The sequence below is a fragment of the Besnoitia besnoiti genome, chromosome X (assembly GCF_002563875.1).
Source record: "Besnoitia besnoiti strain Bb-Ger1 chromosome X, whole genome shotgun sequence".
Taxonomy (NCBI): domain Eukaryota; phylum Apicomplexa; class Conoidasida; order Eucoccidiorida; family Sarcocystidae; genus Besnoitia; species Besnoitia besnoiti.
This window is the reverse complement of record NC_042365.1, coordinates 1,880,622-1,907,490: the sequence shown is the minus strand read 5'-3', so window position 1 is coordinate 1,907,490 and position 26,869 is coordinate 1,880,622. Positions and strand designations below refer to the sequence as shown.

General features: G+C 57.7%; 3 protein-coding genes across 3 annotated transcripts; all 3 read right to left on the bottom strand.

Annotated features, from left to right (window-relative positions):
* Positions 1-2,647: 2,647 nt before the first annotated feature.
* On the bottom strand, positions 2,648-4,882 carry BESB_018180 (uncharacterized protein; the record flags this gene model as incomplete). Its single annotated transcript, XM_029360533.1, has 4 exons — positions 2,648-3,120; positions 3,162-3,486; positions 3,894-4,021; positions 4,450-4,882. 4 exons carry the CDS (start codon positions 4,880-4,882, stop codon positions 2,648-2,650), a joined length of 1,359 nt encoding a protein of 452 aa, XP_029216509.1.
* Positions 4,883-8,543: 3,661 nt separating this feature from the next.
* BESB_018170 (ATP-dependent DNA helicase, RecQ family protein) lies at positions 8,544-17,847 on the bottom strand (the record flags this gene model as incomplete). Its single annotated transcript, XM_029360532.1, has 12 exons — positions 8,544-9,942; positions 10,383-10,460; positions 10,614-10,682; positions 11,046-11,200; positions 11,582-12,020; positions 12,480-12,604; positions 13,058-13,336; positions 13,944-14,063; positions 14,461-14,613; positions 14,987-15,147; positions 15,419-15,509; positions 15,883-17,847. The coding sequence occupies 12 exons, from the start codon at positions 17,845-17,847 to the stop codon at positions 8,544-8,546; spliced, it is 5,034 nt and encodes a 1,677-aa protein (XP_029216508.1).
* Positions 17,848-20,495: 2,648 nt separating this feature from the next.
* On the bottom strand, positions 20,496-21,624 carry BESB_018160 (uncharacterized protein; the record flags this gene model as incomplete). Its single annotated transcript, XM_029360531.1, has 3 exons — positions 20,496-20,778; positions 21,070-21,241; positions 21,423-21,624. 3 exons carry the CDS (start codon positions 21,622-21,624, stop codon positions 20,496-20,498), a joined length of 657 nt encoding a protein of 218 aa, XP_029216507.1.
* Positions 21,625-26,869: the final 5,245 nt, after the last annotated feature.

The following is a 26,869-nucleotide window of genomic DNA, read 5'->3' as shown; positions in this document are numbered from 1 at the left end:
CGGCAACGAGGGCTAAGAAAAAGGCTAAATAAGGGACTAGATCTCCCCCCGCGAGATCGCACATGTACCTGCGCACGTTTTCGTATGCTATATAATATATACATATAAATATATACATTTATATATTCATTTTTGTATGTATACATATATGTATATATGTTTATCTGAAATTCCTGATGATCCAGTATGGTGTATGTGCTGGGATAAAGGCCGGTACTGCGTGACTTGGAGTATCATTGTGGTTTATCAACAGTTCAAGTTGATACTTAAAAACGTAACTGTCATCTCCTTTTCTCTCTGCTAGTGATGCCGCATCTGTCCCTCCTGGTCTAGTTCATCTGTGCGGTAATGCAAAGTTGATGCGTTGGTCGTTTCGCGGAGTGCCCGTTCGTAAAATGTAGCGTTTTTCTGTCACTGGCTCGCGAGGTTTTGTAGTTGCTTAATCTCGTCCCATTTGCAGTCGCCTCAGAAAATATGCAGCATGACGCGACGACAGAAACAGCTCAGGCTGCTCTCTCTGTCGCCGTAGGAAACGAGTTCGTCACTGCGCGGCGCCCATCACATACACTCAAAACAGCAACGGGAGATCCCCGAGAGGCTTGTATTGCCCAGAGGAGAGTTTGGTGTTACGTAGGTTTAGAAGTTTCCTTTATTCCTTTTGAATCAGCAACTGTTTGCTATAGCTTTCTTTTGCGGATACGGGTCTCCCCCACAAGATAAACGAGCCTCGGTCATCTGCGTTACATTAGAAGCGTTAGGCTTCTACACGGATACCCTCCTCAGCAATGCCTTTCGAATCACTACGTGAAGATTACTCTTTTGGTCTGATCCTAAGTACGCAATGAGCTAACTAGATACAAGGAACTTGACAAGCATTAATAGATTTATATAAACGGCAAGGACATGAGTCTACTGGAATTTATAATACAGGCCTCCGCCGGAAGAAAAGTGTTTTCGAGGAAGATTAATTGCTGAGGCGGGCAAGGCAGATACATTCAAAAAAGTTTTAGTATTTTTACTCGTAATGCGTATAGCGAAAATATTTGTACGCGATTTGTAGCGGATTCTTATCTGGCCGCTAGGCAATTCTCAGCTCATCCGCATGCGTGTTGTGCACAAGCGCGTCTCCGCAGACCTCGGAAGGAGCTGAAAGTCCTGCTCGTACGTTGTTTGTCGCACGCGCGCGTGGCGGCAGGAACACAGGCTCTTTGCCTTTCAAGAAAGCTGGGAAGCCTAGACGGTTCTTTTTTTTGAGCGATCCCTCCACAGCACTTCACTCACGAGGACCAGAAAACGGGGAAGCCACCGCCCTCCATTCAATATTAGTGACCCGAAGCAAAATGCGCAGTTGACGCTTGATCTAAGTGCCCTGTGCAAAAGGGCGACAGAAACGAATACGACTCCTGCAACTTCATCGCATCACTCGGCGCCCCGCAGCCGCCTTCCTGCGGCGGTTGCTGCCTCTTCCCACGCCTTCGAAGCTTCCGTTCCCACCATGGTGCAGACGCGCGGGTGCTGGCTGTCACACAGTTCATGCGCGTGAACAACAGAAACGCGACGCTCGCGCCGAGTGTGGCCGTCTGCTCTCATCCCCCCTCGCCTCGCAGTGAATCCCCCACACTATCTAAAACACAGAGCCAAAACGATGTCCGCAAATTCCGCGCGGCTCTTCAACTGCCAAAACACACTCACCCACTCAGTACCCATCTTCGGCAGCCTCGCTGTCTTCCTACCTCCACGCAGGCCTGGGACCGGCACTCCGTTCACACACTTGGACGTCGCCTGATCGCGGGGCTTCCGGCACCACCGCAGGAGCCCAACGACCCTCTCTCTTTTTCTCAAGGGATTCGCGGCTCACCGATGACGCGAAAGACACGGGGAGAACGGCGAGATGGGCATCACATCGGAACAAGACTGAAACCTAGGGACCTATACTACAGCGCTTGCGCCTTGGAAAACATGACATATGCATATCTTCTTCCGCACGCGCTGACAGACCTGCATCGCATCCTGCTGCGACGAACTGCGGGTGTGAGCGCCGCGCGCGCGTGACACACATCTCCCCTCTGAACCCTCTGCGCTTCTGCCTCGCACACGCCGCAAGAAACGCCTGCCTCTCGAAACACGAATTCACGCACGGAATGCTATTCTAAGAGTCGTGGAGATGGATGGATGCCTCCGCTCCACTCCCAGACCCTGTAGCCACCTGTCTGAATCTAGACTCGCAAACCTCATAAACAGAACGATAAAGAGATGTTCGCTCCACGCGGACGAGGAAGACCCTGAAGAGAGACAACGCTCCCTCTCTGCAACGCCCTGGGCCGCCTATCCCCCCCCCCCCCCCGTTAACCGCCCACAGACAGTGCTACGAGGTACCCGCCCCTCCAAGACGAGAAACCAGCTGGTCTCGACGGGAAGCCTACCGCGTCCTCTCCACAGACCATCCCCCCCTCCCACCCTCCACAGCGTGAAGAAGCTCGTTTGCTGGTGAATACTCCCTACGCTCGCCTCAGCTTCTCTCCAACCTCTTCACCTTGCGTATCACATCAGGCCGCTCGCGGCGCCCCGCTGTCGTCGGCGCGTCCCTCTCTCCTCAACGCTCGGTCTCTCGTTGCCCGTCCTCTCTGCGTCTGTCCCCCCCCCCTCATCAGTTGGGCATCATGTCAAACATCACCAGACTTTCGCTCGTTCGCGACGTGACGATGCTGGTGGCGGTGGCTCCCTTGCGCGTCGGGCGGGGCGCCACGCGGGGCTTGAAGACTTCGTCGTGACCCAGGCGCTGGTGGGGGAGGCCGCTCTTGCCCCCGTCCGCCGAACTCGCCCGAGAAACGCCCGCGTCCTTCAGCAGCGCCGGGCCGTAGCTGACGCAGGGCGGGATGCCCCTGTATTGAATCGGCGCGTAGCTTCCCACAGTCGTCTCCGCTGTGGAGAGCATCGTCAGGTTCGCGGAGTTGGCGCTATACTGGAGAATGTGAGCGTTTCCGTTCACCGGCATCACGGAGACCGCAGGGAAGGCGATCGGGTACTGCGACGTGTAGAACGGCGAAGCCAGCGCTGGGGGGGTGTGCGCTCCTTCCGGCCGAAAAAACTGGAAAAGAACGAAGGCACTGAGGCGGAAGCCTGTGACGACGCGTCGGACGACGGCACAAGCGACGCCGCACCCTGCGGGAGAACTTGCGAGTCGCCCTGCGCACCCTCCTCAGATTGAGAGCTCTTCAGAGAGGCGGACGGCGAAGCAGCGCCCTCCGCACTGTCGTCGTAGTTGCTCGTGGCGGACGTTGCAGTCGAAGTTCGCGACTCGAACGCGCATCCGGAGGAGGGAAACCCGTAGGACGCTGGCGGCTGGCTCGCGGTTTCCAGAAGAGAGATGCCAAAGCCTTCCGAAGCCGCCGGCGAGAAGGGGTACGGTACGTCGTGCTTCTCGAGGTTGAGCAAGTTCAGCGTTTGCGCGTTTCTCATGATCTCCGTCATCAGGCGGTACTGAAGCTATACACCCCGCGCAGAAAAATGAGTTGCAACTCATCGACTATGAGCTTTAAAGCCGCCATCATCAGCACCCAACGCGCACACGACACCGCGCTCACGCATCCCTCACCGGAATGACGGCTCCTGTCGACTCTACCCTGCGAGAAGGGCAATCCCAGAGTCGACAGGATGCACTCCAGGGGGCCTGTGGCCCTCGCGCCACACAGACCACGGCCGCGGGGCTCGCTCGCCATGCACGTTGTTCGCCGAAGCTTTCCACCCCCCCCCTTCCACGCTCGACAAGATCTTCTTCAACGCGAGCGCAGGGAACGCGTCGCTTGTTGAACACCGACGCAAGAGCCAGGCACCACGCGGCGCCACGTGGGCACCGAAGAGCCGACGGCTCTAGTGGCAGCTCCGCTCCTCACCTGCAGGATGATATTCCGGACGGCGAGGTAGCCGCCTGCCACGGAGCTTGCAATCTCCTCGCGGTGGTCTGCCAGCCACCGGCACCAGTCGACGAGCTTCTGTGCCAGCTGGCGCACCACGGGAATCGCTGCAGGGAGCGCAACAGCAGAGCGAGACGAAACAAACCGAATCCGACATGCATGGCGCTCCGTAAATCCATGCTCAGCCTCGAGGTGGGCGCCCTGGGACGGCGGCCGCGCGAGAGAAGGGCCTTGCAGCACGCGTATGCAATGTGAAGCGTGACCCCCGAGCAGAGAAGTTCTTTGGACTACCAACGAGATGCAGGCGGACCTGCGCAAAAGGTGCGTGCGCTCAGGGCTCATGCTGCGCCACGTTTGTAGCAGGTGACTGTGGAAGCGGAAACGCCGCTGCCGCCGTCTAAGAAGAGCGCGTCGCCTCCGTGCAGATATCCCTCGCGCGTCACAGCACCGCACTCAAGTCGTCATCGTGTGCGTCGCGACCCATATCATGTCCCGTGGTCCCCCCCCCCCCTGCCCCTTCTCGTGGTTTGCTTACAGAGCCTGCAAGCGATCTCAATGAGTTTGATGACGCCTCCAGTTCCGTAGGCATCCGTAATTTCCGCGTGGACTTCCTTCACTTTGTCAGGCAGCGCCAGGTAGAGCTCTTCGCGCAGTTGCCGCACAGAGGGTTCGTTGAACAGCTCCTGCGTCTTCTCCAGGCACTTGCTGGGCAGCTTTTGGAGCGTTTCGGAGTTCGCGAAGAAGTTCTTCAGGTCCTCGAATTGAGGCGAGGAGAGACTGGTCGGCGGCGCAGGAAGATCTTCGAGCTGCGGCAGACGCAAACTATCGGCGGGGGCCGAAGACTCCGCCGGGGCTGTCTCCTCGTATGAGGCCTCAATTTCGAGGGGCGGAGCCAGCGGGTCGGGTATCGGCGCAGGAAGGCCCTCCACCTCCTCCCGCGTACTCTCGTTCAACTCGTGGCGTTCCATCACCGAGAAACGAGGCGAGGAGGCGTCCGAAGAGGCGTACTGCGACCAATAACACAGGAGGCCACACGCGTCTCCTCGTAGCTCCGGCTGACCCGCTAAGTGTCACTTGCTTCCTCGCTTCAGTCCATCGACTCGTGCGACTAAGCAACTCTCTACAACACGCGTTTCGAAGGCTAGCGAGGAGCATGAATGGCGTCACACGCTCGGACTCTTTGTGGAAGTCCGTCTTCCATTTGCTAGCACCATCGGTATGGCGCCTTCAGCTGCAGCCCTGGCGCGCGAGTGTCTCCATCTCCTTCCCTCCCCTTCCCGCGCACGCGAGTCCGAAGACATCGCCAATGCCCCTTCCTTCACAAAGAGAAAAGATACCGCCTGGGCACGCACTGGCGCCGCGGGTTCGCAGTTTCATACGGTGTGACTCCGGTCCGGAGGAACGGAGTGGCTCCGCAATCCGGTGAGTCGTCTAGCCGTATTCGTGTCTTCTCTACAGCGGTTACTCAGCAGAGGCGGAAGACACAGCGTCACGCTACCGACGAAGCCTGGTCACGTAAACGTCGAGAGAGAGGGACGCTGAAGAAAAAAAGACTCCCAACACCAGCCTCGCCTTAGTCCGCCTTGATTGGGGGACCAGTTTCCACCGGTGTGCCGCAGGCTCTGTGCAGCGCACACAAGACACACGGTCTTTGCGTTGCGCTTACGTCGCTGAAGTCGACAGACATTGGGAATTCTGCTTGCAACCGCGGTGGAAGGGCGTCAGCCGTCCTCAGAAAGCTGCAGTAGCGCGGTTTCACGACCTGAAAGGCCGCACAAACGACTAGGGCAGAAATCAGATCCACCGGTGCTGCTAGCTGTGTGCATTTCGCTGCGCACACGACTCCCTGACTTCCTCCGAGATTTAGTCCCGCGCCTAACAGATATGTAGTGGAATGAAAAGGCCTACAGCGCTGTAGATGGCCGCCGGTGACGTCTTCCTCGAAATGCACGCCGTCACTCTTATTCATGTGCCGAGACGAGGTTGGACAGGAAGCTTTGCAAGCCCCGTGCGGTGGACTCCAGCCTTTCTCCCAAGAGGTGTGACTGAGAGCTCCGCCGCGCGAGGAGGGAGTTGCAGAGTTCAAGAAGACGACGGCCCGCGAGCCGGCTGACGTACTGATCGCTGCGTCGCTAGACTCAGGTCCGGATGCGGAAGCGGGCGGCTCGAAAGAGGCGGTGGAGTGAAGGCCAGTGAAGGTTGTGGAAACGGGCAAGAGCGCCGCGCGTTTTCGTCTGACGGGGAGTCGGTGGATTTCGGTCGCAGCCGAGACACCGCGAGGCTCCTTGCGACCTCCCACACGAGAAAGAAGAGTCGGCGTCGCCAGTAAAGGTCAGTCCGCCACTCGCCGAGTTTCCCCCGGTATCGGTGGACGATGATGACCCTGGGAACCCTGCGGCTGCAAATCCGAGCTGGAAGCAGGCTGCACACGTCCCGACCGCGGGGGTTTTCGCGTGGAAGTTGCAGGTTTGTCAGCAACTGTGCGAGAAAGCGGGAATCAGACGAGGCTTGTCTCAAAAGCCTGGATGCAGCCCACGGACTGTGCAAACTGTTTTGTTTGAAGACAAGTAGGCGCCAAGGCCACACGCCGTTCCACGTGGAGCGCAGAGGACACTCGGAGGGGACGTGCATGACCCCGGCGTTCCACGCGCCGTCCGCCGACCGGTGTGAGCAACGCGCGGTGCGAGTTCTCGTGCGCTGGGAGTTCTGTGGCGAGCCAGTCAGGGCAGGAGCTTAACGGAGCTTCTTTCGTCTGGAGCGAAGCGCTGAGTAATATCCGTGCAGCAACAAGAGAAGCGCTGTTTCGGCGTAGTTCGCTTCCATCCGTGCCTGTCTTCGCGAAGCACGCGAGTCGGGCGACACGGGGGGAGGCGGGCGGGGACAGGGAAACAACAATCCACACACGTGCGCGGTGGTAGCGAGTGACCGCAGATCTCCCCGGAGATCTGACGCTGGAGCGGTCGTGAAAGAGCTGCATGCCAGGGGCGACGCAGGACCCTTTGGAAAACGCGGCTCATGCAGCGTCTGGACGATAGTTGCGTGCCAAGGAAAGACAAAGAAGCTAGCAGCTTAAATCCTGGACGAGTGTTACCCCCAGAAAGTTGTGTCTGCGCCCAGAACCGCCAACATAAGCAACTCGAGGTATTCTATCCGTTGTTGGGGGGGGGAGGGGGGGGGGGGGTAGGGCTGGGAGGGAACTGTGCCGTCCGATCGCCGGGTTCTCAAGCCCTACGCCGATGGACGGCTATATGCGCGGGGAAGTTTCCCGCAGGCCTGAGACGGCTGGTCGACGTACACTCGGGCAAGAGCTGGTAGCCTCCCTCAGTGTCGTGTTCGTCCCACGAGCTCGTGCAGGGTGGTGTGGACTTGCCATCTCGAGCAGAAAGCCAGGGTTTCGTGAGGGATCAAGAGCCGTGAGTCAGCGACAGGCGAAGGCCCGCGGGGACCTACTGCAGAGAGCTCGACAAGCGTTTCGCGCGGCAGTCAAACAAACGAACCCATGTAACCTCAGGTATACAGAAGGGTGCAGGGGCACTGACAGCCTCGATCAGCGCGTCGTGCCGAGCGGCCCCTACGTATCTGCTGGCGTGGAGCGTTTTGTGGCTGCTCGTTCAAGAGCAGCTCTGCTCTTGCATTCCCCATTGCCGAGTATCAGTGCGCGAGCACCGCACGCCACGAGCTGCGCGCCCTTTCTGCCTGACTAGCATCTCTTCATGCCGACAGCGGTAGTACATCAGCTGAGTGCGCGTCGAGCTAGGAGATTTGGTGGATCGCCTCAGGCGCTTTCACCGTCACCTCACAAGTCGTCACAACCGAAAAGATACTTGTTGCCCCCATGAATCGAAAAGGGGAGGCAGAGCCACTGTGCCGTGGCACGTGCTTTCCAGGGTTGAGTCTTCCAGTTGCGTATTTCAAAAGTTTACAAAGGTCGTTGACAAAGAAGAAAGAGAGGCTCGGCGCAAAGACTCAACAGGGGTCCGCAGGTCAGCCACGCGGCCCAGTGGCGAGGCGCCCTCGGTCGCAGGCTCCGGCTGGCAGCGTTGAAGCCGAGACGATGAGAGCCAGGCCCCTCGACTCCAAGAGTCACTTTCGTTTTCTTCCTGAGACTCCTAGGCCATCGCACTAAACCACCCCATGCGCGGGCGTCCTTCCCTCAGTGCATCCGCGAATAAGGTACAGAGCAACCAAGAAGCAAACAGAAAACGAATTACCCACACTGTTAGGGTAGAATGCCTGCTCCCTTTACCGACCCTCCCCCCGACCGGCGAGAGGCGAGGGTTTTTCCCAGCTGTCTTCTCCGCGAGGACGCAGGCCCGCGAAGGCCTCAGCCACGCGCTTCGTCAGCTCATTCAGGCTTCGCTGGCGCATACGGAGGGGCGCCACGCTCTGAATTGCCTCCCATCCCCCCAGCCGCAACCGAGCTTCGTGTCTTCTCTGCGTCTTCTGGGCTGCCTCTATGAGGTGCGGATGGAGGAGGCATATGGAGCCGCCTGCGCGCCCTGCCGAGCCAAACACGCGTAAACACTGTTGCACTGGTCCCGTCTGCATTTCGTAGAAGGCGCTACCCAGCACTGCGCGTTCAGGGATCCTGCATCAGTCTGTGTATCCGGATTTCCTAGGTCGAGTTTTCTAGGGCCTGCGGAGCCAGCTGGCAGGGAGTTTCCGCTTGACGCCGTTGCGTCTCATTGCGTCGATTTGCGCCTGGCGAATGGCTTCGACGACCGCCGCCTTGCTGTCTTCAGGCTCTCTCTCCGCCACTTCTGCGCCCACAAAGTCACTCGCGTCCTCCCTCGTGCCTGTTGCCCCGTACCCGCGCTCGCGTGATTCGCCGCGGTCCTCGCCTCGCCACCGGTCTCTGTCTCCGCCGTCCCCCTCGACGGGCGGAGAAGCCTTTTTCGGTTTCACGAACGTTGTCAAAGTCGTCTGGTGGGTGCGTCTCTCTTTCTGCTGCAGCTGGGGGACGGTTGGTGCACTTTGGGCTCCACCCCCAGAGCCGAAACCAGAAGACGAAGAGAACGCCTCGTGGGGCGCCCCCGGCTCCGGGGGGATTCTGCAGTCCACCTCGACCTCTGGCGCGTCCGCTGAGACAGAGGGCGAGGGGGACGCGCAGCGCGAGTGCATACCGCTTCTTCTCCCTCTGGCCTCGCCTGCTCCCTCCGCACCCGAGACAAAGACGTCCGCGTCGTCTAGCGGCGTGTCCTCTGAGAGGGCCTTCCATATCATGGCTGCTGCTGAGGGCGGGCGCGGCGTCGAGGAACCAGAAGGACCCAGGGAAGCTGAAGGCGGGTGCGCGATTGCCCCGCACTCTGGAATGCCTCCTCTCGCGTCTCTGCTCTCCATTTCCTGGTCGCCCGCCTTCCAGCGGTTTCGCCCGCCTTCGTCCTCTCGCAGAAGCTTCTGAAGGTACACGCGCTGCGCCGAAGACGGGCCTGCGGCCTGGGGCGCTGCGGTCAGTAGTTTCTCGCAAATGGAGCGCGAGAAGGCGCGACCTCTGTCCGCCTCCCCCGAAGCGCTTCGCTCCGTAGGCGCCGACGGCGAGGGAGTGAGAGTGGAGAGGAGAGGCAGCTCGAGGAGGGAGTCGTCCAGCTCGTCGTCGCCGAGAAGGCCTGCCCCCCCCTGCAAGGACCCCAGGGACGAGCCCGACGACTCGGGCGGGGACTCGCCGCTCTCCTCGCTTGTCGGGTCCTGTCCGAGCGTCTCAGGCACCACAAGAAATCTCTGCTTCTTCCGCGGATGACGCAGCAACGGAGCCTCGCGGCTAGCCCGAGATGCAGCGCTCAGCTGCGGCGTGGCCCCGTTCGCACCCACAGAAGAGAAGGCGCGGCCGTCGCCGTCGCGACCTCTCGAGCTGCCGCGGCCTTCGGCGCCTGCGAGAGGGACAGACTCATCGTCTGCCTGCCGGCTCAACGCCGGGGCGCGCACAGAGATCTTCTGGGCTGCTGGACGAGACGCAGCCGCGGAAGGCAAAAAGTTCGGCACGATAAGCGGCTCGGGGCCCTTCAGCGGCGAGTGCACCGCCTCCCCTGGTCTGGTGGAGCACACGCAGAGACGCGAAACGAAAGAGAGTGCCCAGCCAGACGTTGTTGTCATACGCCGCGCGGCGGCTGGAGCGACTCCGTCCCTCATCATCTGTTCAGAGCCCGGCGCCGATGCGCGGCCTCAGGCTTCTGAAAACGAAAAGACGAGAGAAGCAGTTGCTGCAAGCCACATCCCAGATTCCTATCCATTTGCTAAAGTGTCTACTCCTGGCACGAGCGAGGCATCCTCTAGAGACTGCAGCGGACGAACGCATCAGGCGTCATCGCGTTCTGCCTACCCGGAAGAACTGAGGGCAGCGCTGCGAAGTGACACAGACTCCCACTCGGTCTTCTATGCATGCGGAGGAACCCACTGGAGAACTGGAAACGCCACGGGCAGCGCCTCAACGGCACGTGCGCTCCATCTGGGCATCAGGCAGTCCCCCCTTACCGGAGAACGACGTAGGACGCGAACTTTCCCTTCATCTTGACGACGGACTCGATAAGCCAGCGATCCTTCACCATGTGTCTGGAAAGGACAGGAGAAGAGACGCACACACCTATGTATGTTGGACAGAGGAGACAGGGTGCCCCCGTTGCCCTGGCGAACGGACACAGCTGAGCGCTACAGTGTTGTTGACGTTTGTTCCGCCATCTGAATCGATTCTGCGCGACGCTGTACCCGATCAACGTCTCGATGTCGCCAGTCGCGATGCCCCGCATACACCCAAAGTGTTCGTTGTGCCGCAGCCTGACCGAGCAAAAAAAACAAACAGCAGGCAAACGAGGTTAGAAGGCATGTGTGCGTTCTGGGGCCCCGCGCGTCGAACCACACGTCAAATCTCACGAAAAGACATGCTGTCTGGCCTCGAGTCCTGAGGGCGCATCCTGTTACATGTCGCGGCATCCGAGTTCGCCACGCCTTCCACACGCCTCCTCCGCTGCAGCTCTGAAGCCTGCTCGCGAGCTGGCTCTCGACGCCGCCGTGGAGCGAATGGATTCGAGACCGCGATTCTTTCTCAGAGAGGGCAGATGTCATCCACGCCCAGAGCGCATCGTTTTCCGAGCCTTCCCCTCGTTCCTCAGTTTCGATCTATCCTCCCGCGCCGCTCACTTGTCCTGCAGAGACGCATGCCGGCGCATGTCTCCGCGGGCCGCATCGCAGAGCTGCTTGCGCGTGAGGCCGGAGCCGTAGCCGGTCCCACAGAGTCTCTCTTGTGCGAGGAGAAGGAGAACGAGTTTCTGGGCGTACACGGTGACGTCGTGGTACTGAGCCGCAGAAAGGCAACAACTGGGCAGTCGAGCCTCCGCGACAGCGTTTGGCAGTCGCATGCAAAGGGTGCATCGCGCGTGGCGCCAACACACTGCCTGCGACCTTCCACTCGGCATCAAGTGGAAGGTCGCAGGCAAGCCAGAGCGCTCCGAGGCCCCTGGTGCTGCGTCGAGCCCAGATGACGCGGATCGTTAACAAGAAAGCCACACATATAAATATATAAATGTATGTCTACGTCTCCTGTTTTTCTTTTTGCGTGTCTTGCGTCAAGCGAGTCTCTCGTCGCGCATGCCTCGCTTTCACCACACGTCAGGTGCCAGGCACGCTGTATCTATGGAGCGTTTCTGCGTGAGCTTCGGCGGCAGTCCCCTGCGTACCTGGACTGTCAGGTGTGTTTTTTTCCAGCAGTTGTCGCAGCTCCTGGCGCACAGCTTGCCCTTCCGCATCCACTGGTTTTCTGCTTCCGCGCGGGACTGCAACCCGAGGTCGCCCTCGTCTTCGGCGCCGCGCCGGCTTGCGTCCGTCTCTTCCTCCTCGCCTTCGTCTGCGACGGAGACCGACGCAATGGCGTCTCGCAGCTCTTCGCCGAAGGCCTGCAGCAAGAGCTGACGCCGGCACTCGACTGACGCCTCGCAGAAGTGCACCATTTTTTCGAGACGTCCCAGCCTCCCCTGCGCACCCTTCTCGCCTCCAGAGCCCCGCTTCGGCCGCGCGACGAGCAGCTTCGAGACCCGCTGAACGTCCGACGGTGAGTAGAACAGAATGCAGCGCGAAGCGAACCCGTCGCGGCCTGCGCGCCCAATCTCCTGGTAGTATCTGCGGAGCGGAAGCGGCAGAATAAGCGAGAGAGATAAAGTCACAGGCGACGTGTACGCGAATGAGGCGAAGCCCGCTGTCCGCGCGTACCTGCGGGTTTCTACAGGCAACGCGGGACTGATGAGACATCGGCGTGGCGAATGCAAGTGAGAGCGAGCAAAAAGAGCGAATCGCCCAGAGAAGGGGAAACCGCGAAAATAACATAAAGTAACGGTTACAGCGAACAGCAGACGCAAAAGACGCGAAAGAGGGGGGGGTGGAGGAGTGACAGGACCCAACAATCCGTAGGAAAGTGAGCACCGAGGAGCCTGGTGCCGAACAGATCGTCTCTTGCGTGCATGCCCTTTTGTCGCCACTTGGCCTCTTCGCGGCGCCTTCGCAGGCCCTACGACCTGCCTCCTCTCTTCGTCTGCGGCTGCAAGATTGCTTTCACCTCAGGGCTTGCCGTCTCCTCCTCACCGTTCGAGAGAGGGGGGCACTGAATGATGGAAGACGAAGCGGACGTCGGGGCGGTCGACGCCGAGGCCGAACGCAACCGTGGAGACGATGACGTCGATGTCTCTCGCCATCCAAGCCGCTTGAGTCTGCAGAAGAAAGAGAATGCCAACGGCGCGCAGGCAGGCATTCGGTCAGCACAAGGCGATGCAAACAGAGCCAAGACTCAGCGGCGAGGATCAGAAGAAGGGACCGGCGGCGCCGGCACCTGGGGCCGGGGTTAGTTGAACCCGCGCTGCACCACCGAAGAGAGTAGAGCTCAGCCGGCAGGGTGTGTAGACTGAGCAACAAGAGCAGGGGGTGGCGTGATGAGGCGTCGCGCGCTGCAACCCCCCCCCCCCCCCCCCGCCTCCCCCCGCGCTAAGAAGCAAAGACGGGGATCGAGGTCGCGGCGCCACTGTGCATCACCGCGTCAAGTCTTGGGCGCGGCGGTGGCGCAGGCGCGTCGAGCCTCAGCAAATCCCTTGTGGGCGGAGCACTTTGCCAGTTGCATGCGAGAGAAGAGGGGCTAGAGTGCGCAGCGACTGGCCAGAAGTCAGTACCTCATGACGCCTTCGTGGTGCCATTTTGGCGTGGTAAGGTGCGGCGCGGACGCCCAGGGCGACGAGGTGAGACGCGACAACTTCGCAGTCCTTGATGGAGAGGCAGTAGATGATGCCTGCTTCGTCTTTCAGCGGCGGCGTCGAGAGCAGGCGGTGAACATCGTAGATGGTGTGCCGAGACTTCTCTCGAACTTCGAGAAACAGGTTCGGCCGGTTGATAGACATGCGGAAGTCAACCGAGTTCGGAATCCGCAAGATCCGCTTGACTTCGGAGAAGACCTAGGGCAGACACCGCGCCACACAGCGACACAGTCTTCGCCCCCATGGTACTTAAAAAGTTAACATGGAAACGTATCGCGTGTGAGTTTGAACGTATCCCAGCCTTGCCTTCTATGTTGCAATGTTAACCCAATGAGTTTCATCACTGTTGATATTTAATTGACTTGTTGATCACATGAATACCAGCAACAAGCGAGTTTGAGTGAGTCCTGAGTCAGGTTTCGACAGCGGTCGAGGCGCGCCGCGAGAAGCCAAGAGGAAACTGAAGGGCGAGGCGGAGCTCCACAGCCATTCGACGCGAACTCCACACCCGAAACTGTTGGATTTCAGCATCCCGGTAGCCACGTTTGCTTGGAAGCCGTAGCCACTATACCTGTTGACTTACTGTAAGCATAGACCCAGCCCGGTAGTCAGACGTACGATCGTAGCTAATCTACAGAGTAAGATGTAAGTCGCTTGTCGAATAGCGTGGAGCGCAACTTCTGCGCATGCGCGCGGGCCGCAGAATCCGCTTGCGCTGTCTCTCCCCTTACTCGCCCCGGTCTCTTGTGCATGTCTTCCGCGGGCGCCTTCTAGGGTCTAGGCCTTTCGCCCCCCGCGAACTCACATCGGGCGAGGCGGACGCCGTGAGAGCCAGCAGCGGCACGTCGCGGAAGGTCTTTTTAAGCTTCCCCAGAGAGAGGTAGTCCGCCCGAAAATCTTCGCCCCACTGGCACACGCAGTGCGCCTGCAGGCGTCGATCGAGAAGAGAGACAAAGAGACAGAGTGCGCCCGCGAGTGAACTCAGGAACCCAGTTGTGGGGCCGTGGGCGACGCTCCGCCCGACTCCAGGCGCGAGGCCCGCTCGCGCCAGCTCCACCACGGCGGACTGCAGTCGTGAGCGTGAAGCCGCAACCTCCTCTGCGCGCCTCTGCGTATCTGCTGCTGAAAGACCGGCTGCCAACTCCCAGTCTGCGAGACTTCCCTCTCTCTCCGCGTCTAGGCCCATCCATCCGCGTGCCTTTCAGGCAAGAAGACCCCAGCAGAAGCGCAGCGTTGAAGCTTGTGAGGCGCCTCGGTCTACGCCGCAGGCGAGACGGGAGGCGGGACCCTCCGCCCCCACGGTTCCAGCGACTTGTGTTTACCTCGTCGATCACCAGGAGGCTCAACTGGCCGCGGCCGTAGACGCCCTGGAGGACGCTCATGAGGCCTTCGGAGCGCGCGAGGAACTCCGGGGTCACCATCAGAATGCGCAGCGAGAAGGTGGGCTGACTCAGCTCGTCGTAGACCGCAAGCAGCTGAGAAAGACCGCACACCAGGCAGGCACGATTCGCTGCAGGAGACAAAACGGCAAACAGGGCCAGCGCCGCGCTCCGCGGCTACTTGGCTCGAACACCGGGCAACCACGAGCGAGAAGAAGAAGGGGGGAAGGCGAAGAAGGGGAGAGACGCGAGTACCTCAACGGCCGCTGTGGCTCTCCTGCGACGCAGCAGGCAGCTAGACGCTAGGGACGGACATGGTGCGATGTGCGGCTGGCGCCTGCTCGGATGAGCAATCAAGCGTGAGAGGATGGAGTCCGAAAGTGAAAGAAAGGAAGCAATGGCACGAAAAAGGCGAGCGCGGGCAGAGAAGAAACTTCAGCCGCACGGAGGCAAATCAAGTCCGACCTACATCGCTTTTAGAGATTTCTCCATCGATTTTGGCCGCCTCAACGCCCAACTTCTTGAGGGACCGGAGCTGGTCGCCCATCAAGGCCAGCAGCGGAGAAATCACGAGAGTGAGCCCTCCGAGCGCGTAGGCCGGCAGCTGGAAACAGAGACTCTTGCCTCCGCCTGGAGAGAGCCGCGGGAGAAGACCGAAAGCGGGTAGAGTCAGAAGGGAAAGCCAAGCAAGAATCGAAACGAGAGCCCCTTCACAAGCCCACGAGCCTTGGTCTCAAAGCAGAAAGCCTCGCCTCTCTAGGAACACCGCGTGTCTCCCTCTCGCGCTTGTTCCTCTCAAGTGTGCTGGAACGCTTTTCCGGCGCTCGCCCGTGGCTGGCTGCCACGAAGCCGCTAATCTCAATAGCATGCTCAAACGCATCTCTCTGTGCGGGAGGCACACCTGTTGGCATGACCAGGAAGCAGTCCCTGCCGCTCATGATGGCATTGACCGCGCCCAGCTGGAGCCCGCGAAAGTCTTCGTGCCCAAAGACCTGAAAAGCGGCGAAAGAGAAAAGAAACAAAACCCGCAACGAGCTCCAGACGACCTGAGAGGCAAAGGGACACACCGGACGACGGACAGGAAGGCCAAACGCACAGAGGCGAAGCAACGAGATGCCGAGCGTGAAGAGGGAGTGAAAAAGCCGGAACGCACCCCAAAGGCCTCGAGGAAATACAGATGGTAGATGGTGTTACGCCGCCCCATCAACAGACAAGCAGCGAAGCACCTTCTGGGGTAGCCAAAACAAGTATGGCGGCGAGGTACCCCTGCTACTCGCACCCGCGCCCGCGGGTGTCACGTGATTGATTCTGCGACTTTCACGCGATGCCTTGTTTTTCGCGGCTCTTCTAGCAGCTCAGGAATACCTCTTTGTTGATGCGGTCGATTTTCACAGAGAAGGGGAAATTCCGGCCGAACCACCTGCGGAGGTGAACGGGGAGGTCTTGCACGAGCTCCCGCGTCGTCGACCCACACACGAGAGTAGCTCGTTTCTTGCCGCGCTCCATGTCTCTCTTGTCTCCTCTATCTCTTGCGCCGCGGCCAAAGATCGTCTGCATGCGCTGGAACGCCACGTGGAAGGGATCCTGCGCGTCGCTTTCCCTCGCACCGCTGCCTTCTCCGCCGCATTCGTGACCGCGAGAAGAGGCCGCCGGCGAGGAAGCAGAATACGCCGAAACCTGGCGCTCCTTCCTGCGCCGGGCGTTCGCCCAGGATGCGATGCTTCCGCTGTCTTCCTCTGGTTCAGAGGCTGAGAGGAGAGCGCAGGATTCGTCGGCGCGTCCTGTGGGTGCCGCCACAGAGGCGCAAGGCGTAGGGAGGGATGAGGTCTTCGAAGCGAAGGCAGCTTGCTTCTTTGACGCCTTTCTGCGGCCGGCGAGAAGTGGAAGGTCCTCCTGAGAAAACGTGGGAATGCCTTCCCCCTTTGTCGCGGCGTCGCCCCCGCAGAAAGACGAAGGCGGCAGGATCAGGCTGCAGTCAAGGTCTCCTCCGTCATCATCGCCAACGCGGACGTCGTCTTTCACCTCGTCGCCACTGCTCACAGTCGAGGGTCTGTTTGAGAACGGGCGACCTCTTGCGGCCGCAGGAGGCGCGGAGAACGCAGAAACCTCTTTTTGAGCGGCCTCATGCATCTCCTGGGCCCCGTCTTCTGTCCCGCGAGGGCGCCCGCCTCTGGCCGAGATGCTTTTGGACTTTTCCTCGGCGTCGCCTTCGTTTTTTTTCTTCCTCTCTACCGACCGATTCGGCGACGTGAGAACGGCAAACAGGTCCTCCATTTCGTCGTTGCTCGGTTCGAGTATGAGAGATCGCGCCGGAGGCGCTGAAGCGCACGTGTGCTGACTCGTGCTAAGACTGCCATGGTGACTTCCCGCGCTATGGCGGCCTGAGTCCTCAGGGTCTGATGCAGAGCTTTGCGCCGCCCTCCCCGCTCGCGCCGTTTGATACCTGGAAACTAAGGAGCAGAAGTCTACGAGACATGCGGGTTGGGCATGATTCGTGAAAGGCCAAAAGTCGAAAACTGCACTCTGCGCCTTCACCAGCGCCACTCTTAGGTCCTCTGCGTTGGCAGAAGGAAACGGAGGCGAAGGCCCGCGCGGAGAGGTAAAGGAGCTTCCTCTCTCCCTTTCCTCCTGGTCGTTGACCGCTGCCGAGAGAAGTGCATTGCACACAGAGAGGAGCTCCTGGACAGCCCGTGCCCCTGCCTTAGCAACACCATCGTCTGTGTGCGGCGAAACGAAGCTGTCCTGCGCCGCAGCATGCGCCGCTTTTCCCGAGGCTTCTCCTCCGGAGACAGAGGGAACTGACGCTGTCAGGCCCTCCGCAGCCTCCAAGGCCCCCAGCCCACCATGGCTCGCAGCGTCTCTCTGCAAGCGGCTACGCTCGGGAGACCATTCTGTCTTCTCCCCTGTCGACTCCGGCGGCCGGCTGTCTTCAGCGGGGAAGGAGCAGGAAGCCGACGGAGAGGACGAACACGTGGAATAAAGAGACGACGCAGGTGTGCAGGAGGAGGACGGAGAAGAAAAACTTCCTCGCGGGGCCGAGTGCGCCGCAGGAGCAGTGGAAAGGGGCTGAGACGCGGATTTCGCATGTGCAGGCTTCGGCTCTAGACGGGGGTCGGGCGGCGTCGGTGCGGAGACTGGGCAAGACAAGTAAGAAGTCGAAAGGAAGGAGGAACGAGGAGAAGAAGCGCGAGACGACGAGGATGCGCGTGGACGCGACTTTACGTGCCCATCCACCGGAAAAGAAGGCCGAGAGGAAGCAGAGGGGAGCAAAGAGGGGCGGGACTCAAGGTCTCCGCCCACGTCTTCAATATCATCTTCTTCATCGCTCATTGCATAGAAGTAAGACACCGACTAGCTGGGACGCTGTCTACTGGGTTCGCATCCGAAGGGCCACAGATACTTTTAAGGAACGAAGCCTCCAGAAGATTCTATAGCGAAATCCGATTCAGCAAGTCCCACACGGTACCGCCGCAGTTGGTGCTGAAACAACGTTCTCCGGCACGATTCCCGGCAGGTAGCCTCATCAGCTGCAAAGAATTCCGTCTGGTATCCTGCTTGCAAAGGCCAGAAGAGTCTGGAAGTCCGGACTCCTGACAGTTCATGGCTCTCACTGAAACACTCTCGGGAATGCCTAGAAAGACAAGGCAGTTGTGCTGAGGGGCGTTATGCCTTAGGTTGCCAAGCAGTAGCGACCCCGGGGCGTGCAAGGTCCTTCAAACGTTTTCGTCTTGAGCGTTGGCATTTACCTGCGTTGTGCGAAGCAAGGGGCTTTATGACGAGGTAAAATATCAGTCAAGACCGACCAGGTCCCCCCGGAGTTCCGCTGTGAAGAAAGAAATAGAGATCGAGATTCAAATGCATCGACGAAAAGCGGGCGGCCCGTGCCCTGACCCCCTAGAAAGGAATAAACGCCAAGACGCTTCCGAGGGCACGAATTAAAAATCAAAGGAGAGCACAAAGCAAAGAGGAAAGACACTTTCAGGGAGAATATCGCTTGCGGGTGGCTTAGACAATGCAGTGGCAGCGTTGGTTTCCGCCAAGAAATGAAGGCATGGCAACTGTGCGGTCTGATGTCCGTACATACACGCGCAGCGGCAGGGGACGTGGTCGTCATCGGAGAGTTCGAGCAGTACAAAGCCACAGCTACACAAGAAAAAGTCTCAGCACGGCGTGTACATTCAAGACACTTGAAGCTGCCTTCCTTCTGCCACGTTCCGCTCCACGGAGTTTTCTAGTAAACGGATCGGTGGGGGGCTCAGAAGGCTCTGCGGAAGACCTCGAGCTGCATGCATGTGAAGAATGGCTTTTCGCCAGGCAGATTGTGTGTTGAACCTTTATGCTTGCCTCCGCGGCGGCTCACGTTGGCACGGTGAGGCCCAATAGGAAAGGAGCCCACGAGAGTTAGTCAACCCGTTTTGCTGCCCTCGCAATATAAGCGATTTTCGCGATCTGTGTCGCACACTCAAATGCGTGACGGCGAGCGGCCAGATCCGGTTTCCAGACTGTAGCCGCGAAGTTAGCGTCTAAAATATATAGTCGATAGTCTCAATTTAGATGCACAGATGGACACAATCAATCCTGCGAATCGGTGAAAGTGAGCAAGCGGCTGCCTTGTGGAACGAGGAACCTTCGGGAGTTCCCGGAGTGCAGAAAATCACTAAAGGGAAGCAGTGACCAGTCTCGCGGAGGTGTGCGACTCATGCGCGATCAAGCGATCAACCAACTGCGTAATCGATAGCCTAGCCAAACTTGCCCTGCGGCCGCGTAGTAGGAGATCGGTGCTGCATTGATGCGCGTCGCTCCTTATATGATGCCATAAAGCATGCTAGGTACTGTGCTTTACTGGTATCCCCCTCCTGTGACAATGCATCGTGAAGCCGTCCAGGGCTCGTTATAGAGCTGATGTGGAATACGGTCTCTGGACAAAAACCTGTTCGACCGATCGCCCAACACCCACAGATGACCGGGCTCACCCGGCCGTAAGTTGGTGAGTTACGTATCATCTGAGGTTGGCCTAGCTGTCCTTAATAAAGTATACCCACATGCAGGCGGACACAAGGCAGCGCTTGCTCGCGAGGGTCTCCCAAAGCCAAAGCAGTAACGCGAGGTGGCGAGTTTTGCACGACGAACGCTGCCATCGGTTAGTGAGCACACAGTGCACATCTATGAACACAGAGGCTGTGGGTACGCAACGTGTGGTGGCAACAGCATCAGGGTTCTTAGCACGTAGATGGGAATATTTTTTCCTAGAGTATGTCTCGAAGCAGTGGACCCGGCTCAACTGTCCTCTTCCACTCTCCCCAAACCGCTGGTCCCTTTTCCCCAAGACCCGCCTGACAGAACACGACACGATTCATCTACAAAAGCACCCTTTCATGTTTAATAGGTGCTGTGCAAGTGAAGCATTTTGGCGGGCGCGGCAGTGCGGATGTGTTGTGGCGTGTAGCTCAAGTGAGCCGATACCAGCAGCAAGCAATACGTGTCCAAAGACGAGTTTGTGGCTCGGGACTTCGTCGCATCTCATGCTGCAACCGAATGCATCGTCGAGGTCTTTCTGCTGGATCGCAGCTGCATACGGTGCGTAAGGAGACACGACACGCTTCAAACTCAGTGGTCACCAAAGAGGCTGAGACGCCTATGCATCCCGCATTTCCGATACGCAGCAAGCGCTAACTGGTTGTCCGAAATTAGAAGTATGGGAGTGATATGCCGGTACCGACACTGTAGAGATCTGCAGCTGTGTGTCAACCCGCAGTCGACCGGAGGCTGTGCCGTGCGGTAGTGACTGCGACCCATGATGCTGCACAGTGAATGGAGTCGCACAGGCACTCTTTCGCGATGAAGGGACAACCTGAGACTTCCACCTACAACTACACGCGTGGTTCGCCGTCGACGGATAGTCGTGAAGGAATAAGGGATGCAAACGAAAGCTCACGAGAGCGTGCGAAAAGGAGAGATGGATGACACACGTATAAAAATCAAGCACGCAGAGCTCGAAGCGTGAGTTGAATCCCTGACTCCTTCACCTGAAGCCCGTCTGCACTCTGAGTCCCTGAGATGTTCATGATGCTGTTGAGTGTCTCGAGAGGTAAACGTTTTCCCTCAAGTATCTGTCTTACGCGTTTTGCCTCGAGCTCAGCGACCTCGACTTTTCGTCTCCAGTCCTTCACTTGCTGTTGCATATCGTACTCCTCCGCCTTATCAGCGACATAATCGAGTACTTGAGGCACCTTAAGCGTGGCGCGAGATTGGATGTGTAACCTACAGAGGTACCCAAAAATAGTCCTTCAGTTTCTGCTTGCGGCGTGTTCTAGAATTGCCGGAAGCGCGGCTTAGTACTGAAGGGCCCGGCCAGAGTGCGATGTTCCTTCAGGATCGGAAATTCCACCTAGGAGATTCGTGCTTTTTCGCCGTTGCCATTAGTGAGCTTATCTCTTCAGATTCTTTCGTAGCACATTGTCGCCAACATGCGCCGATGAGACACGGCTGTGAGGCCCTCCAGTCTCCCTAAGCCTCTGCTAGAGAGCAGGCGCCGAATAAACTAATGATCACCTCTTGTTGTCGTTTCGTGAGGCGTCTTTCTCCTTCACCGCTTTCTGCACATCTAGCTTGGCTTTCCTTAGCAGAGCTGTCCGGTCCTGAATCTGCGCCTCCAAGCGCTTCGCCTCTTCGACAGCTGCCTGCAGGGCTTGCTTCATTTGCGCCTGGGTCTGCAGCGTTTTTGCTGACAACCATAAGAGGAAAGCTCGCAGGAGCTGCACAGCGTCTTAATTTCCTGCGGGGCGTATTCTGACGGCAAAACAAGGAAAAGCAGAATGGACCGTCGAGGCAGCACCGGCCTTTGAAGAGTGCTGCAGCAGCGATGATGAAGAATGGCGAGGATTCACATTTTTGCTTGTGCCTACCGCAATTGCGTTTCTGGTGGAGAACTTCTCTATTCGCTTCCGCTATCTTTTCTGCAAACTGCTCATTTTCGATCTGCAGCTGGTGAAAGTCGATATAGTGCAGATCATCTCCCGAGTCGAAACGGCTTCGCAAGCGACGGGCCGGCGCCTGGGCCTGCTGCCGTAGCTGGTGAGCGTGGAGTTTGAGTTTCGTTATCTGCATGTCCTTTCGAACTAGCCTGTCTTCAAGCCATTTGAGCAATTTTTCTGCCATGGTCACTCCTGAGCGAGGATTTTCCCCATTCACCACCACATCGCGGCGAAACTCGAAAGCGTCTCGGCGGATCTGCAGACACGAAATAAGGGGCACGATGAGGCTTCCCTTCCTTCTAAAGATGGTGTAGCTGCCAACGCTGGGCTGCCCCGTCTTTATGAGAGCAGTGCATTTGCTTGTATTGCCAGACTGACCTCAGCTATCTCCAGTTCTCTCAATTTGATGAGGGCCTGCGAACGTTCCATACGCAAGAAAAGGTCCAGTCATAGGAGGTTCGGCGGCGGCCGTCATGTTCCTTCGGTATCTCACTGTGGCGAGTGCCCTTCAGAAACAAACGGCACGACTCAGGTGTGCTCATTCGTTGCTTCCCTCTATCCTTCCAGCTTCTCTTTCCTCCCTTTTTAAACATGGATGCTGCTTCGGCGGCAATTACAGTGCTTTTCACTGCGTTCAAATATGCGTGACTTGCGCCCCCGCCCTATCTGGAAGGGAGTGTATGGAACAATAATATGGCAAATACACGTCAGCCTTGACTAGTTGATCGTCTGTGGGGTGTCGGAGGAGCGTACTGGAATCCGAGTTGTGTTCTACAAAGTCAGTTCTCCCTCACCTTCACAAGCTTGATATCTGTGTCCAGTGACTTCTTTGCGCTTTGAATTTCGGAAAGTACCGTTTGCATCTCGTTCGTAGCAATAGCATATTTTTGCTCAAGAGTTAGCGAAAGTATGTCTCCTGGGGCAGGATCTGTGGCAGAACCAGACCTCTCGATGACAGTCCTCCCTTTCGAGTTCTTGAGCAAAGAACACTCCCCGACTGCTGAGTATCGTTTAAACAGAGAAGCACGTGCATCGGTGCTCTTCTGGGAGGCAGAGTCCTCTTGCAGAGCGCGTCGGTTACACCACGACTGCATCAGCCGTGTTTCCATTTCGATCAGCCGAAGGCGTTCCTGGAGCAGAGCAAGGGCTCACACGCATGCACAACCGGCCCTAGAAGAGCACACGAGTGCTTGGCTCCAAGTAAACAGGTTTCGTGGCAGCAGCAAATGGTGACTGCCACAACCTCTGAACCTGTCCAGGCACGCTGCTACACACGGGTACACGCGCGACCGGATTACGGATAACTTTCATCAAACGCCGTCTGCAAGGCACAACGGTGCAAAAATCTCGCTCGATCATCAGGCACTGATACGATTGTTCCTGGCCGCTCTCCTGCGTCCAGAGGCGAAGTGGGCCGATCGAGCTCTTGGTGGAAGTTGCCGCACACTCGCCACCCACCTTGAACTCGGCCATTTTCTGACGAATCCTCTCGTTCCGCTCGACTCGCGATTGCACTCTGTCATCAGATACTGCCGCCATAGAAATTACTGGCGGAGGCTGTTGCATCGTGCGGCTGTCCATGGCGTTGGTCACTTTCAAGGAACGTCGGAGGCTTCGCGCGCCTATCCTCTTCTCGAGGCGTACTCGGGCAATTGGTCGGGCTCACCCAAGACTGAGCCATGAGTTCCACTGACCATTATTTCCCTACAGCGTGCCGAAGTGACTGTTTGCATCACCGGAGTGCGCTACTTCTCTCAGGCTGCGGGATCGAGCATGTAAACTATCAGCATCAGTTTCAGTGGGCTCCAGAGAGTATTATGCGTCCCCCTGTAGCCGATAAAATGAACAACACATCTGTTGATGAGTGCCAGGGAGAACTGAGGGAGCACAGGCGAGTGGGTGTGAAATGGCGTCTCACTCACCCAGCCTGTAGAATATTTTTTTCCTTCGTTCCGATGTGAACGGACGCCCGATTGCGTGACCCCCACTAGACACCTCCAGGGGATCAGGCGTAACACGGATACAGGGAGGTCACTCTAACTCTGCAGCCGGTGGTCATTCGGAGTCTGTAAGAAGTGTGCGTGCCTAGCACTCTGTTTTCAGCCGATGGTAACCGCTTGCACCATGAGTACCTTTTGCCGAGACACAAGAGTCGAAAAACAACACGAAACAGCTTCGTGCTCGAATTAGAGGATGGGGAAAGCAAAAAACCGGGTTACCCGAAACATCCGTGGCTTTATCAGAGTCACCGTGGAACCTTCCCCGGTCCCACAAGCCGTGGATTTCTGTCTCCGCCAAGAAACCGAGCCGAACGTTTGTAGGCACTATCACCACATTCCGGTTGTGAACGGGAGTTTATAACAAATTCAGAGTCATTTCCTCGTCTGCAAGAACTCACGGATCAGCAGCAGCGCCACCCCTTCTACAGATCGCCCTTTCCCGTGACATGCTACCAAGAGCGCACGCAGCCCAAGCTGCTTTCCAGGCGCTCCCGACAATCCCTACGTTGCTGCGACTGGGAACGAGAAACCTCATTGTTGTCTCTACGGCAACCATGCCAGAAAAATGCATGCACCAGCAAGTCTAGTGTGGGGCAAGGTTGGCAGACGAGCAAGCGTAAGCACCTGCTCTGGGTCAGTAAGCATACTTGAGCGCGTCCATACCCTGTGTGGTCTTGCACTCAGCTAAAGGTTACAGCTTGTCGCGGATCAACTCCGGGAAAGACAGCTTGGAACCCCCGATGCCGCGATGAACGACAGCCCAGGAAACTATCCACATGCGGCGTGTCATGTAGTATGACCGAGATTATCAATACTATTATATGACGAAGTATCGCCGGGCTGCCTGCCATCACCAGAGCATCCGCACGGACGTCAGCTGCATGCAAAGAGCAATCGATAACCTTGTCAGATTGACGGATCCCAATTTCACCATGACGCCGGAGAGAACTGCGGCGTCACAGGGGTGCCGATAGCTGACCCTGTCGAAGTGGCGACACTAGGCATGCAGTATCAAAGATTAGATGATACATGCTGCCCTGCGCGATCGCGCGCTTCTGGTTTTTGAACACGCGAGCGAGAAACTTTTGACTTCTGTCGATGAACACTGTTTCTGCAGGTCGCGGCGCTGCATCAAGCAGTAAGTTGGGCCTCTGCCCCATCGTGGCATCCCTGGGTTGCCCTCTCCCACGGTAGGAAGAGCATCGACAGACAATACACGCTGGATATATTTGGTACATGCGAAAGAAATTATCCAATGCACTGTACTCTCCTGCCCATAGTGGCCCGCGCCAACATGATTTTAATATGGGAGTCTACCCTGAGACACAGCGTGTGCGAACCGCAGCTGCACAGAACAGCTGGCACACAGAGCGTAATATATCATTTCTGCCGTACCATTGCTCGTGCACTGCTGCTCGAGAGAGGACTCCTGCCGACATTGAAGGTCCTGGTCCAGCTGTCGCTTGTCTGTAAACAACACTGGCTTTGAATGCCAGTTTGTAGAACCAGAGGTTTCTCCAGAGACCAGCGGCGAAGGGAACTCGCTGAAGTCCCCCTGTCGATCTCACCTTCTTGCTGGCTCATCCAGCTCTGTGAAATATAGCAGAGCACTGGAACTGCACGTGACTTGCTCCCTGCATGTAATCTATTCCAGTCCGACCGCGCCAAGCAGCGGGGGACCAACGTGTCAGGTTCTTCCGGGGCATGCGCCCACTAGCCTCGAGCATTACCACAATTAACTCCACCAAAACCACCGCACTGACGCACGAGTTCGGCACAGAACGAGTGATCCGTGTTGAGCTATTCAACCTATGGCTACCGTTGGAGCACCCACACTACCGAGGAGGGCATCCTCACCATGACTGAACGCGTTCACAGGACAGCCACACCACCCGCGAAGCGCCGTTACATGAGACATGACGCCTCAGCCCCAGAACAGAACAGACTCGCTTCGTGTGTGCTGCTCATTCCGCCAGCCTGTTTTTGGGGACTTCCAGGCCTGTCTTTTACCGGTCCATGCTCAGTCTGAATTCATCGTGTGGCTTTGGTTTCTCATTTCCAGTGCGTACGTACGCAAAAAAAAAAACTTAGATACCGCTTACGTCCCGATATGCGTCGGAAGCATGTGCGGTCTCCGTTCCCACAGGGGGAAAGCATCATTGGACGCCACTTGCCAGTCAACTAGTGACACGCCACCGAAGCCCAGTGAACGTATTCTGCTTGCTCTAACTCATGAGGGTGGTGGACGCGTGCGGGAGTCACACACACCGCGTAATTAACGTAGGAGCATTGTCCGATCTGCTGCGGCTCAAGTCTCGAATCGTCAGGAGCCGCAATCGTCGATCAACTCTATTGCTATGTACTACTGCGTAGGAGTTCTGGTGTCTTGCACCCGTAACATACGCTCCACAATATCTCCCCAAAAATAATGAAACGGTAGACCTGAGGCCGAGAGAACAAAAATATGAAAATCACGCTTTCTGGCAAAAGCTATGAAGCGCTTGTTTTGTGGACTCTGCATCGGCACCTCTGTTTGATACCACGTGCCTTTACATCGACAAACTTCCAACAGCAACGCCAGCGACTCTTCGAATGAGACGCGCGAAAAACGGACCACCGCCGTTTCGAACACGCGAGCTCCGTCATTATTTTTGCACTCCGCACCTGGAAACAGGGAAAACGACTCTCTTCTATTTGGCCGAATTGCTTCGTTGGAATTGGCGTAGACACGCACCGTTTGGGCAGCCTCCGGGCTGCAAGCATACTGTGCTACTTGCCAATTTGACACCAGAAAGGAGACGCCGGTTCGTCTCTCGACATACGTGTCTTGCCCCAGCCGTGACGACTCTCTCGTGGTCCGGTGCTTGCCTGAACGCTAGAGTGGGGATGCTCAGCGAAGAACCACGCGGAAGGTGTCTGGCTCAAAGCGCTCGTTGAGCGCCTCTGGAAACTGGCACGGGGGCCGCCACCCGCGAGGAAGCGGAAGCTTGTCCTGAAAGAGGACAAGGTCGGCATGCCAAAACGCCGGCGGTTGGCTGGCGCATTTACTCGAGGCGCTGTTTTGCCTGGAAGAAAATGTATCACGATGTTCTGCCCTGGAACTTAGCGAGAAAAACATCTTTTTTAGGGACGTATGAAGCGATCCGCAGAAAATTTCTTGGAGCTACGTTTCTGCTGTACTGCAACTGAGCGCGCTGCCAGCCACGCCCCAGAGCGGTTACGGCCGAGCCGCCGCAATGAGGTCCAGCCGTTCTCTGTTCATGAGAAGAGTGGCTGATTCATTGAAGCGACGAACGAAGTCTGTCTTTGACCGTATCGACGTACGTTGTCTGCTAAATTAGTTTTTTACATGCCTAGGTCTTGTCACCTTTTTGTAGG